General features: G+C 40.3%; 1 protein-coding gene across 1 annotated transcript in view; it reads right to left on the reverse strand.

The window, feature by feature from the left end:
• celsr2 (cadherin, EGF LAG seven-pass G-type receptor 2) overlaps positions 1-10,556 on the reverse strand; it is a 50,663-nt gene extending 40,107 nt beyond the window's left edge. The window contains exon 1 of the mRNA XM_058759990.1: positions 6,947-10,556. Within this exon, the coding sequence (XP_058615973.1) occupies positions 6,947-10,451 (3,505 nt within the window). The 5' untranslated portion in view covers positions 10,452-10,556. The remainder of the gene's footprint in view (positions 1-6,946) is intronic.
• Between the last annotated feature and the right edge of the window lie 2,902 nt (positions 10,557-13,458).

The raw sequence follows: 13,458 nt of genomic DNA on the forward strand, positions 1-13,458 counted from the left end.
GTTACATTCACACCAACAACTATAACAACAAACAATTACTTTAATTATAACTATAATGATAACTACTACAGTAACGATAACTATAATGATAACTACTACAGTAACGATAACTATAATGATAACAATAACGATAACTCAAATAATTATAACGATAGCAATACTTAATGATAACTATAACCACAAAGATTAAAATATAATGATAGCTATAACAATAACGATAACTCAAATAATTATAATGATAACAATACTTATAATGATAACTATAACTACAATGAATAAATTACTGTAATGATAGCTATAACAATAACGATAACTCAAATAATTATAACAATAGCAAGACTTACCATGATAACTATAACTACAACGATTAAAATAACTGTAATGATAGCTATAACAATAACGATAAATAGTTATAACGATAGCAATACTTACAATGATAACTATAACCACAACGATTAAAATAACTGTAATGATAGCCATAAAAATAACGATAAATAGTTATAACGATTGCAATACTTATAATGATGTCTGAGTGTTTCACACATGATCGCTGTGTGTAGGTCATCATCAGTAAATGAGTGTGGCATTAAAATGGCAATGTTTCCCAAATTAAACATAAGAGCTGTTAGTTTCTAAAGATGTGTGTAATGTAGAGAACTGTGTTTAGAGTTTTGCAAAAGTTTGTTTTCAATATCAAACTGAGTTTAAAGCATGTAATGTGCTTGTAGTTTTGCAGACTTGGTCTAAAGATGAGGTTTATGAGTGAATGAGTTCCACTGAGTGGGCATCAAGTATCACTTTTAGTGTCTAAGCAATTTTAAAAAACTGTAAATCACCTGCATCTTCATCTTCAGCGTGTGTGTGTGTGTGTGTGCGCATATTTGTGAAAAGTCAGGACATAGATGTGTATAATGACGAGGGTATGACAGGTATTACAAGGTGAAGGTGGCATCTCAGGACATTGACCCATGTCCCCACTTTTCAAAACGCTTATAAATCACACAGAATTAGGTTTTTTTGGGGAAAGTTGAAATGCACAGTCTCCTGTAAGGGGTAGGTTTAGGTGTAGGGTTGGTGTAGGACAATAGCACATACAGTAAGTACAGTATAAAAACCATTACGCCTATGGAGAGTCCCCACTTTCACAAAAACGAACATGTGTGTGAGCGTGTGTGAGTGTGTGTGTTAGTGTGTTGTCATGGGAACTAAATGAGCGTTTCCTCCACCTGAGCTCAGACTGGAACAGAGCGCGCTCAGCAGGGGGCGGGGCTAATGCTGCCTCATCAGCCAATCACACGGAACAAATCCATTCCACTCCCAGCAGCAGGACAGATGTGTTCATCAGGACTGAATCAATCAGTATCAGGGCAGTCTGAGTCTCTGCTCACAAACACCTTAACAATCAAGAGCGCAGAGCCACTCACAGTCATCCAGAGAAATCACACACACACACACACACACCTCCTACGCAACACATTTCCCTGCTGTTACACACGGACCGAAGCAGCACAGATCCAGCATGAGGATGAAGATGTGTGTTTGCAGTGCTGATTAGAGAACAGCCATCCAGAGAAATCACACACACACACACACACACACAAGACATTTCCTGGGCATTTGTATTTATTTGTGGCCTCACACACACACACACACACAAACTCTCACAAAACACACACACACACACACAAACTCTCACAAGACGTTTCCTGGGTCATTTGTATTTATTTGTGGCCTCACACACACACACACACACATTCTTCACATTACTCTTCATTATGGAGGCCGTCCAGGAGGCCTGAGAGTCTTAGAGCATTAGCATGTTAAAAGGCCCGCGGGTCGTCACACACACACACACACACACACACACTGGCGCTGTGACCCGCCCCACCCAGCAGGCATTTCTCAGGCTCTGTTGAGGTCGTCATGGCGACTCAGCGCTTAACAAAAGCATTTCTCAGCGGCATTATTCACACGCAAGAGAAAAGACACTGAAAGACATGGAGGAGGGGCGAGAGACCCACACACACAACAGCAGAGAGAGAGAAAGAGAGAGAGAGTGAAGGTGAACATGAGGAGGTGAAGTTCTGACTGATGACCTCAGAAACACACTCAACACACAGAAAACACTGCAGAAAAACACACTGTAACACGCTAAACGTTCAAACCACAGCAACCGTGATCCCAGAATACACAGCAGTGATCAATTAATAGCCAGACTAAAGTTACATTCACACCAACAACTATAACAACAAACAATTACTTTAATTATAACTATAATGATAACTACTACAGTAACGATAACTATAATGATAACAATAACGACATCTGTTATGATGTAATAACTAAAATAATTATAACGATAGCAATACTTAATGATAACTATAACTACAAAGATTAAAATATAATGATAGCTATAACAATAACGATAACTCAAATAATTATAATGATAACAATACTTATAATGATAACTATAACTACAATGAATAAATTACTGTAATGATAGCTATAACAATAACGATAACTCAAATAATTATAACAATAGCAAGACTTACCATGATAACTATAACTACAACGATTAAAATAACTGTAATGATAGCTATAACAATAACGATAAATAGTTATAACGATAGCAATACTTACAATGATAACTATAACCACAACGATTAAAATAACTGTAATGATAGCTATAAAAATAACGATAAATAGTTATAACGATTGCAATACTTATAATGATAACTATAACTACAACGTTTAAAATAACTGTAATGATAGCTATAACAATAACGCTAACTCAAATAATTATAACGATTGCAATACTTACAATGATAACTATAACTACAACGATTAAAATGACTGTAATGATAGCCATAAAAATAACGATAACTCAAATAATTATAACGATAGCAACACTTATAATGATAACTATAACCACAAAGATTAAAATAACTATAATGATACCTATAAAAATAACGATAAATAATTATAACGATTGCAATACTTACAATGATAACTATAACTACAACGATTAAAATAACTGTAATGATAGCTATAACAATAACGATAACTCAAATAATTATAACGATAATTATTTTTTAAATTACGGTTTTAATAAACGCTATAACTTTAGGAGAATAGTGAAATCCACACAACTATAACGAAAACGGCACACAGGAACAATATCGTTGCAGTCACTTTCAGAGTTATTTTTTCCAGCTGATGAACGATAAAAAAAAAAAAACGAACAGCCATAAGCGTCATGTTTCAAAGCATTGTGCAGAGAGAGAGTAGACGACTTCAGTTACACAAACACATACTTTTCAAAAGTCTGAACATTAAACTGAGAGACCAGAAGAACATTGAATGACTTGAACACCGAAGATTTAGTATTTATAATTGTGACGCTCATGAACACAAACCCCATCTCAGGCTTTACTGCTATTTACTGAGTGGATTTCCAGCGGCAGGGAAAGACACATCAGCATCTCATAATCCATCAAACAGATGCTGGAAACATGATCATCTGAACCACAAACACACACTGAATCTGATCCACACGATACAAAACAACCAGCACATCACCAACACTCAACACAAACACCGCAAGCGTTCACCAAACACGATCATAATAGAAACTATTTCAATGTTTAACTATTTTACTTTAGTGAGTCATTTCTTAACTAAAACAAATACTATTAAAAATATATTTAAAAAAGATAAAATAGAAATATTACATCTAAAACTTGCTTAGAAAAAATGTTAAAAGTTGCCATGCAACTAATTTAAATAAAGCCTTTAATATGCAAACATTTTAACATCGTCATCTTTAAGATTTACATCATGTTTGTTTTGCATCGAATGCTTTTGTTATTAACTAAAAACAAGGGCTGTGAAATGACTGAAAATAATCATAAATTCACTGATTTGTTTACTGTAGTTCTTCTTGTCGCATTTAAAATGTACTGATTATTTATATTTATCGATTGAATTAAAAGTACTGATAAAAACATCGGTCTAGCTCAAACTGGCCACACATATATCAGAAATTACTGCATTATACGTATTATACGTGCATTATATTATGTAACATACAAAGTTAAATTAACATATTTAGATAGATGTGTGTAATTTTATTTACAAAACAAAAAAAATACATATTTAATGTGTCAATCTGCTAGTTAGCTTACTAGACAACATTATAATATTTACTGTCTAAGTAGCGCGTATCAAATCACTCACAACAGACCCCTGACTGCATTAATCAGAACAATCAGAGAGATTCTCATCAGCAGAACGATGCAAGACGAGACTTTAATGTAATCAGTCTAAAACAAAGATATGTATCATAAACAGGAAACCAGGTCTCTGCTGCGCCAATCTGACACACACACACACACACAGAGAGAGAGAGAGACACACAGAGAGAGTCACACACACACACACACACAGAGAGAGAGAGAGACACACAGAGAGAGTCACACACACACACACACGTTTGTTTTCGTGAATTGTGGGGACTCTCCATAGGCGTAATGGTTGTTATACTGTACTTACTGTATGTGCTATTGTCCTACACCAACCCTACACCTAAACCTACCCCTTACAGGAGACTGTCTGCTATTTCAGATTTTCAATACACTCCATTCTGTGTGATTTATAAGCGTTTTGAAAAGTGGGGACATGGAGTAATGTCCTGAAAAGTCACCTTCTCCTTGTAATACCTGTCATACCCATGTCATTTGTACAAATTTGTGTCAAAATGCACACACACACACACACACACACACACACCTCTGGTGCAACACACTCCTCCTCAGCAGTATTTTTATCTCTCTCTCAGCAGGTGTGATGCGAGCGCTGAATGCTGCTCTCTGATTGGCTGAGACGTGGCAGCAGCTGTTACACACTTAAGAATCGATTTATAATCGCACACACACACACACACACACACACACTCAGGTGTCACTAGGGGCTCTTCCTCTTTCATTAAACACTCTCGAGGCTCAGCGCTACAAAAACAAGTCCTGGCACTGGGCTAACAGCCGCTAACCGCTCTTACACCACTGATAGAGAGAAGATCCACGCTGGCCATCTGACCTTTGACCCTCACAGACACAAAGAGCAGCTGAACTGCATGTAAAGCAGGGCTCAACAATGAGGATGTCCTGATGCCCGGGGCCACTGAGGGCCAGTGTATCCACTGCGCCAGTGCTAAATCTGAACATTTGAAAAAAGATGTTTAAACATCACTGACTGAGCGAGCATTTCTGTCAGCACCATTAAAACTCTACAAAACAGATCTAGTCCTGCAGTTTTGTCTCTTTCATATTAATTGGCTTGAAATGCATCTTTTCTGTCAGAACGAACTAAAATCATATAAATGCAGCCGAGCGTGTTTCTCCGGCAGCCACAGTCACGCAATCACGTGAAGACGGACCGCTACACATTCATGTCTAACCGTTAATGTGCACTATACTGGATCTCCTTCAATGTCAAATAACCTGAAGCAAATGGAGACAGATCTGCTAAACCAACATCCATGTCCCTCAGCACATTCACTCGCTCATTTATTAATACCGAGCTACTGCATGTCGGAGCAAAGGTCATGTATTATACATCACCGCCGACCTACAAATGCACAGATGTCACGCAAGCGATCAGTCCTACAAAACATGCACACTGAAAGTAGTGGTCAACCGATATATTGCCAAGGCCGATATATGACATTTTTCAAATGAAAATTTTTCTGTTTGGCCGATGTGTTCGAGGTGGGACTTTATTTTGACGGTGCAGAGAACGGCAGCACACAGCGCTCACACTCTCCCTCTTCATTGTTTGCTGTCACAGTTTAACAGTTCTTTCTAATAGGAATAGGAGTATGTCTAATAATCAGATAGAATGTTAAGGAATTAAAAGCTATACAAAAAAGTATTATAACGATTGCTTTTATATTATTAGTAATAGAAAGGCAAACGTAATACTTTCTCGATTACCCAGCATTCAGCAAATACGCATGTACATCATTTAAACAGATCTTTGAATGTCTGATAACCATTTAATTTCATAAACCTTGCAGACTTAACGTCATTGCACACCGAGTCCGAAATTTTCGTATGCGTTTTCGTATTCGTTATCCTAAAAATTTGTCACGCGCAGGAAACCTTGCACACTAAGTCCGATGCGTATTTGTGTCAAAATGCACACAAATGCGGCACACGATGCGGCTTTCCTGTAGCTCAAATAGTAGAGCATGGCGCTAGCAACGCTAAGATCATGGGTTCGATTCCCAGGGAAAGCAAGAGCTGATAAAAATGTAAAAAAAACTGTAACTTGAATGCAATGTAAGTCGCTTTGGATAAAAGCGTCTGCTAAATGCATAAATGTAAATGTAATCCGTTGTGAAAAAATTTGCAAAACAGTACTAAATGGAGTCTTCAAGCAGTGAGGATAATTTTGTTGATAAAAAAAATTAAAAAGATCAAAATATTGTTAGTTTTTGCTTAAAATGAGCAAAAATATCTGCCAATGGGGTAAGAAAAATAATCGTTTAGCCTTTAAATTAAGATTATTTTTCTTACCCCACTGGCAGATATTTTTGCTCATTTTAAACAAAATTTTGATAATTTCTTTTAGAAAACAAGACTTAAAATATTAAATCATTTTACCTGTCAAGTAAATGCATCTTGATTCAAGAATGTTTAGATATTTATACTAGAAGACAAGACAAAAATACTAAGAAAATTATTTTTTTGCAGTGTAGTTGTCATCTAAAGTATGTTTAATTGACACATTTGTCATTATCAAATTTCTTAAATATTAATTAGAATAAATAAAAATGATATATATCGGCTTTATATCGGCCACCCTGCTCTCTAAGATCGGCATATCGGCTGTCAAAAAAACCAATATCGGTCGACTACTAATTGAAAGATCTGAAACAGGTTCTTACCCGAGACGGAGATCTTCATGGACGCCTCCAGCGGTCTGTTGTTGTCCAGGGCTCGGCTGAGTCGGATCTCTCCGGTGCTCTGGTTCAGAAGCACCAAATTCAGCTCATTTCCAGCCTGGAAGCTGTAGTGGAGCTGATCGGAGACGTCCGGGTCGTGAGCAGGGATCCGGCCGATCACACCCGACGGGAAGCTGTTGGTCTTATCGGTTACGTAGTTGTTAAATATAATCTGGAAGTTCTTGAGGATGGGGACGTTGTCGTTCTTGTCGATGAGTTTGATGTGGACAGTGGCTCTGCTGACCAGAGGCGCAGACGTGGCTTGAACTACAATGATATACTCCGAACGCGTCTCGTAGTCGAGGTCGGTCAGAGCGGTGAGTTCGCCGGAGAAGATATCCAGTTGGAAGACCTCAGGGATGTTGCCTTCTACGATCTGGTACATGATTTGCGCATTGCTGCCTTCGTCTGGGTCTGACGCAGATATGTGGGCCACCACGAGCCCGATGGGACTGTTCTCCTCTACGAAGATATCAAACTCGTCTTTCTCGAACACAGGCGGGTTGTCGTTTACGTCTAAAACGGTCACCTGGATATCAACCGGCGTCTTGAGCGCCGGAACGCCTTTATCCACCGCAAAGGCTTGGAGGTTATAAACGGGCGTGTTTTCTCGGTCAAGGCGTCGCAGGGTTCGTACGATCCCAGAAGTGGACTCGATGATGAAGTCGCCGTCTCCATCTTCTCCACCTTGGAACGTGTAAAAGACACGTCCGTTGAGCCCCGAGTCTCGGTCAGTCGCGGACACCTGCAGGACGCTGGTGAACGTGGGAATGTCCTCCATGACTGATCCCAAGTAGCGGTCGCGAAGGAACACGGGCGAGTTGTCGTTAACATCGTTCACCAGGATCTCCAAGTAAGTGGTGTCAGATTTCTGTGGGATGCCGTTGTCTCGAGCTGTAATTGCGAGCGTGTAGGAAACTTGATCTTCGTAGTCCAGCTCCATCTGCGTGGTCACCGCGCCGCTATCCGAGTTGATGTTAAACTGCGGGATGCTGTCGTCCATGAAGTACGTGATTCGAGCGTTCTCGCCCGTGTCCTCGTCCGTCGCGCTAATCATCACTACGGTCGTCCCGACAGGCCGGTCTTCGTTGATGTTGACCGTGTAATGCGAACTCTGGAAAACCGGCCTGTGCGTGTTAGCGTCCGTTACGTTAACGTAAACCTTAGCGGTGTCGAAGCGTGTGCCGTCAGACGCCGTTACGGTAAGAACGTACTGTCTTTCCAGCTTATAGTCCAATGGTAGCGCAAGCGTAATCAGGCCTCCGCCGCTCTGGCTAGTGATAGAAAATCGGTTTCTTGTATTCCCACTCGAGATCTGATACGTAACAACGCTGTTAATATCCTGATCGACGGCGGACACGGTAACGACGCTCGTTCCTACGGACGCGTCCTCGTTTAGGCGCATGTAGTACGCCTTTTGCGTGAACTCAGGGTTGTTGTCGTTGACGTCCAGAATCGTCATGCTAATGCTAGCCGATGAGGACATGGCCGGCGTTCCATGGTCTCGCGCTTCCACACCGAAGTTATAAAAGTCTACACTTTCTCTGTCCAGTTCCGATGCTACGACGATCCAGCCGGTGCTGTTGTTGATGGTGAACGGGAAGTTGGGCGTAATCTCTGTCAGACGATATTCCAAACGCGAATTATCTCCAGCATCGGCGTCTATGGCTTGAATATGAATGACGGAATATCCAACGGGAACGTTCTCCAGCACCGTAGCTTGGAATGGAGTGCTTACGAATATTGGAGCGTTGTCGTTAACGTCCAGTACTTGCACTGTGACGAGGCCGCTGATGTTGGAGAGTGGCGGGCGTCCGCCATCTTGCGCTCGAATGCGAAGCGTGTACTCTTTATTAATCTCGTAATCTAGCTGACTCACCAAATCTAATTTTCCCGTTTGGGCGTCGATGTAAAACTGGCCCCTTGTGTTGCCACTCATTATGCTAAAATGGACAACGGCGTTGTTCCCGCGGTCTTGATCTGTCGCCGTCACCTGCAGGATTTCGGTGTTAGGCGACAGGTCTTCGGGAACCTTAACGACGTAGCGTTTCTCGCTGAACTGCGGCGCGTTGTCATTATCGTCCTCCACGATGATGTGGACGGTTGCCGTCGCGCTTCGGGGGCCAGGATCCCGTCCTTGGTCGTTGGCTTCGACTAGAAGCACATAGGATTCGACCGTTTCGCGGTCGACCGGTCCTCGCGTGCGAATAACGCCAGACCGGGAATCGATCTCAAAAACATCGTTAGTCCCGTTGTTGTTGTTCAGCAAATGATAAAGGATGTTTCCGTTAACGGGAGCGTCGCCATCCGTGGCGCGCACAGTTAGAACCTCGTAACCAATCTCCAGATTCTCACGTACGCTTTCTTTATAATCCAGCTGCTCAAATACAGGGTCGTGATCGTTCGTATCGCTAACCGTTACGGTAAGAGTGGCCATTGCCGTACGTCGTGGCGTTCCATGATCAACCGCCGTGACCCTAAAAACATGCGTGTCCTTAGTTTCTCTATCTAGTATCTCCACAGTGGAAACAATGCCGCTTGACGAGTCGACAGTGAAGAGATTGTTGGAACGACTATCAAACAGTGCCTCTAAGAAATATTCCAGCCTACCAGCTTCACCCTCATCCGGGTCAAATGCTTTTAAAACGACAACATAAGTCCCAGCTGGTTGATTCTCCGCAACGGACACCTGATACATGGGAGGCTGGAACTGAGGGTTATTGTTGACGTTCCTCTTCCTTCTGCTCAGCAGACCCGAGTTCGAACCCGCGGCCTGCTGCAGTACCTTCCTCAGGTGCGCTTGCGTGAAAGGGCCGCGGCCCACGCGCCAATGCGCATGCGCGAAACCACTACGTGCGCCTCTTTCGCAGCGCAGCGTAAACTCCAGCAACGAGTCGCTAGTGAAACACAGCGGGGCGGAAGTGAACAGAATCCCTTTGGAGATATAAAGCGCAGAAGTCCCGGTTACATTACAGTTGCCCGGTAACACATCAAACACCCGGAAAACAGCAGTGTTCGCCTGGCGGCACTTTGAAGTCATGTCTGTTAAACTAATAATCTCCACGTCCAGCTTTTTTGATTCCCGTCTGCCTTCCCTCGCGCAGTTCCTCCCGTGAACGTGCACATCATACCGACTCGTTACGAGGTGTCTAAAACCGGACGCGTTATTATCAGCACACTCCGCGACCGCGTACACACTGAACGGGTTCAAAAGAACCGAGTCGCAGTTCAAAGCGTCTGAAAGAGTCAGAACACCCGCATCCGGGCGCAAGAAACTCTGGGCGAAGCGCGGCAGGATGAGCTGCTCCAGCGCGCAAGCGGCGCTTCGCTCCAGACCGGCGATCGCGGTGCCCTTTCCCGCATTCTCACTCACATGAACGACGAAACCGTCCACGAGCCACGGGAGTCTGATCCACCCCAAAACAAAGAGCAACAAATCCCGCTTCATCGCTCCTCGGTGCGTGCTGCTGCTCCGCGGCGAATGAATTAAATCCAGTTTTTCTCCTCAAAGTTGGCGTGCGGAGTCTCCATGCTGATCCACACACACACACACACACACCTCCAGTGAGCACGGATCGAGTCTGGGGAGGGGATCATTAACATAAACCTGATTCACAGAGAAAGGGAGAGGGGGTGTCCTGTGGGGGCAGATCTTAAAAGGGCAACTGCAATTGCCCCAAACCACCGGCCAGTAACACAGATCTGCATCAAGACTGAGAGAGAGCTGCGTTAAACACGTGTATCTGCGAAAAAGTCACATATTTCGGTTCCCAGAACGCTCTGCTCTGCTGGAAAAAACATCACAGAAAATTCCACTACAAATACCATTACAAACCATTAGCTTTTAACCATTAAAACCATCAAAAATGATTCTCTGCGGTGTGTTTTGAGACATATTCCAGCAGGATTTATTGGTTTTAAGCGGATCAGTTAGCAATAGAACAGTTTACAGTAAAACCAATACAAGTCCTGTTATAAAACATTACTAATTCTGTGATTTAATTCTGGAACATGTTCTGTGTTTCTGCTGGAATTGTGTTATTAACAGTGTTGAGGAGTAACCAGTTACATGTAACAGAATTACGCATAATCTGTTACAGTTACTGAGAAAAAAAAAAGTGTAATTAAATTACAGTTTTTGATTGATTTCTTTCATAAATTGCATTGATTCTAAAATATTAGGACACATGCTTATTCCATAACTGTTTTATTTTCTATTTGGGTTTATGTATATGATTTATTTTTTAAGATGAACTGTTTTTTCCGAGGCATTGTTAGATGCAGTGTTTCCCGTCATAACTATCCAAAGATTTGATTTCAAAAACAGTATCATAGCTATTAAACTATATCTTAAGTCTGATTTTGTGGTGGCTGTGCTTTAAAATTAAAATATTATAATCTCAAATCAAGAGATGAAGGATTGTACAGTAAGAGTAACTCTGCCTGCTTTACATGCTTCAAAATGATTAACAGCTGAAAACATTAATAAGATTAAGAAAAGTAATAAAATGCAATCAGTTGCATTACTTTAATAAAGTAATTGAAATAGTCACACTACATATTACATTTTAGACAGAGTAACTAGTAATCTGTAACCGATTACATTTCCAAAGTAACTCCAGCACTGGTTATTATGAACAGAATTACAAATACACTTTGAGTTGTGCAGATACTAGTGCTTGTGTAATTTCAATAAATGCTTACCTACTATTTTCCTGAAAGAAATCCAAAACGTGCCTCACACCGCTAAACCTCCAAATAACAATAACTGAGCCTTTGTGCATGATTTATTTCCAGTTTGTAGAGTAGTTTGTTCTGCTTAGCTATGTAAACAAAATACTCCTTTATGAATCCACAAATACAAGTCATGCATTTAAAACACACGATAAAACAAGAATTTACGGCATCAGTGAAAGAGGTCAATTGTGCTTAAAGTCTGAGTATGTTGTGTGTTATTGTGGCGCCCTCTGCTGTCCGGAGCGCGGCGGCGCAGGTCCTCTGTTCACCTTAATGTGTTTTTCTGTTGTAGGCGTAATATTTAAATACCAATAGGTTTATATTTACACACACACCGCTGTGAAAAACGTCGTTTTGAAGTATTTAAGCTGCACCTGTCTGGTGAAGTGCGCTGTATTTGCTCATCGCCAGAGGGAGCTTATTCCCAGTAAATGATCTACTGGATCTTTACATTACTGTTAATTACTGACTAATGCTACGAGATATGATTTATGGTATAAAACCGTTTAACACGAGCGTTTAGTAAAACCGATTAATATTTTACTTCACCTATTGGAAAGTTCTCACGATGTTTTAATCTGCATAGCAACTCGTGCGATTTTTTCTGAGGATAAAAATAACCAAAGTCGTTAAATAAATAATAATAATAAAACATATATCAGGAGTAATTAGTAGAAAAGAATCAATAAATACGATACGAACATCCTTATCTCTCTTTAGTAACATACATTGGATTTCTGTTTATTTTGTGTTTCCTTATACTCACAATAATTAACATATGAACGATACAACATATATATATAATGAACTCTGATTCAATATATTTTCATTTTATATAATACTACAGTTGATTTCGACATTTTTAATAATTTCCAACATAATTTATCAATTACACCCAAACCTTTTACTGACATTTTTAATCCTAATTTTTCACATGAGTAACAGTTTGTCGATTATAAAATAATATACACCGTTTTACTAAAACCATCAAACCATTTCTTTAAAATGTTCATTTAGAAGCCGTTCCAAATGCTTTCCAGAACAATATAAATTTGTCTCCTCAGAAAATAAAAGAACTTCCAAATATCATTTATATACAGTACAAACCATTTAGGGCCCAACACTGAACCCTGCGGTACACCACGCATAACTTTCACTAAGTCACGATTCATGCTAACATATTGATATCTATCCTCAAGACACCTTCCTAACAATGAATAAACTAGTCCTCTTATATCATATCTTTCAAATTTCATCAATAGTAAGTCAATTGTATCAAAAGATTTTTTAAAAGCTTCCCTTCATGTAGATTTGTGTCACTGCGTCTAGATGACTAAATCTGTAAATCTCCCCTCGACATCCACAAACACATTTATGTGATTATTCATGCCATTAACATTAAATCACCAGAGCAGTTAAAAGCGATAAGTGTGTAATTTGTGATAATGACATGGCTATTACACGGCTAAATGAATAAATGTTCATGAAATATTGATTACGTGCAACTGATTATGTGAGAAGAGCGTGTTCGTGATACCAGAGACGTGATTCAATGACTTGTGAGAAAACCAGAAAACGTTTTATACAAACGCAAAGCACGCAGGTTCAGTTTTTCCTCTTTTTATTGTTGCAGGAGGCCCTAATACAACATAAACTAAGCTTTACAAAAAAAAAAAAAAAAAGACTAAAAGAAAAGAAAAAAAAAAAAAACTAGACAA

Source organism: Onychostoma macrolepis, chromosome 22, assembly GCF_012432095.1.
Source record: "Onychostoma macrolepis isolate SWU-2019 chromosome 22, ASM1243209v1, whole genome shotgun sequence".
Lineage (NCBI taxonomy): Eukaryota > Metazoa > Chordata > Actinopteri > Cypriniformes > Cyprinidae > Onychostoma > Onychostoma macrolepis.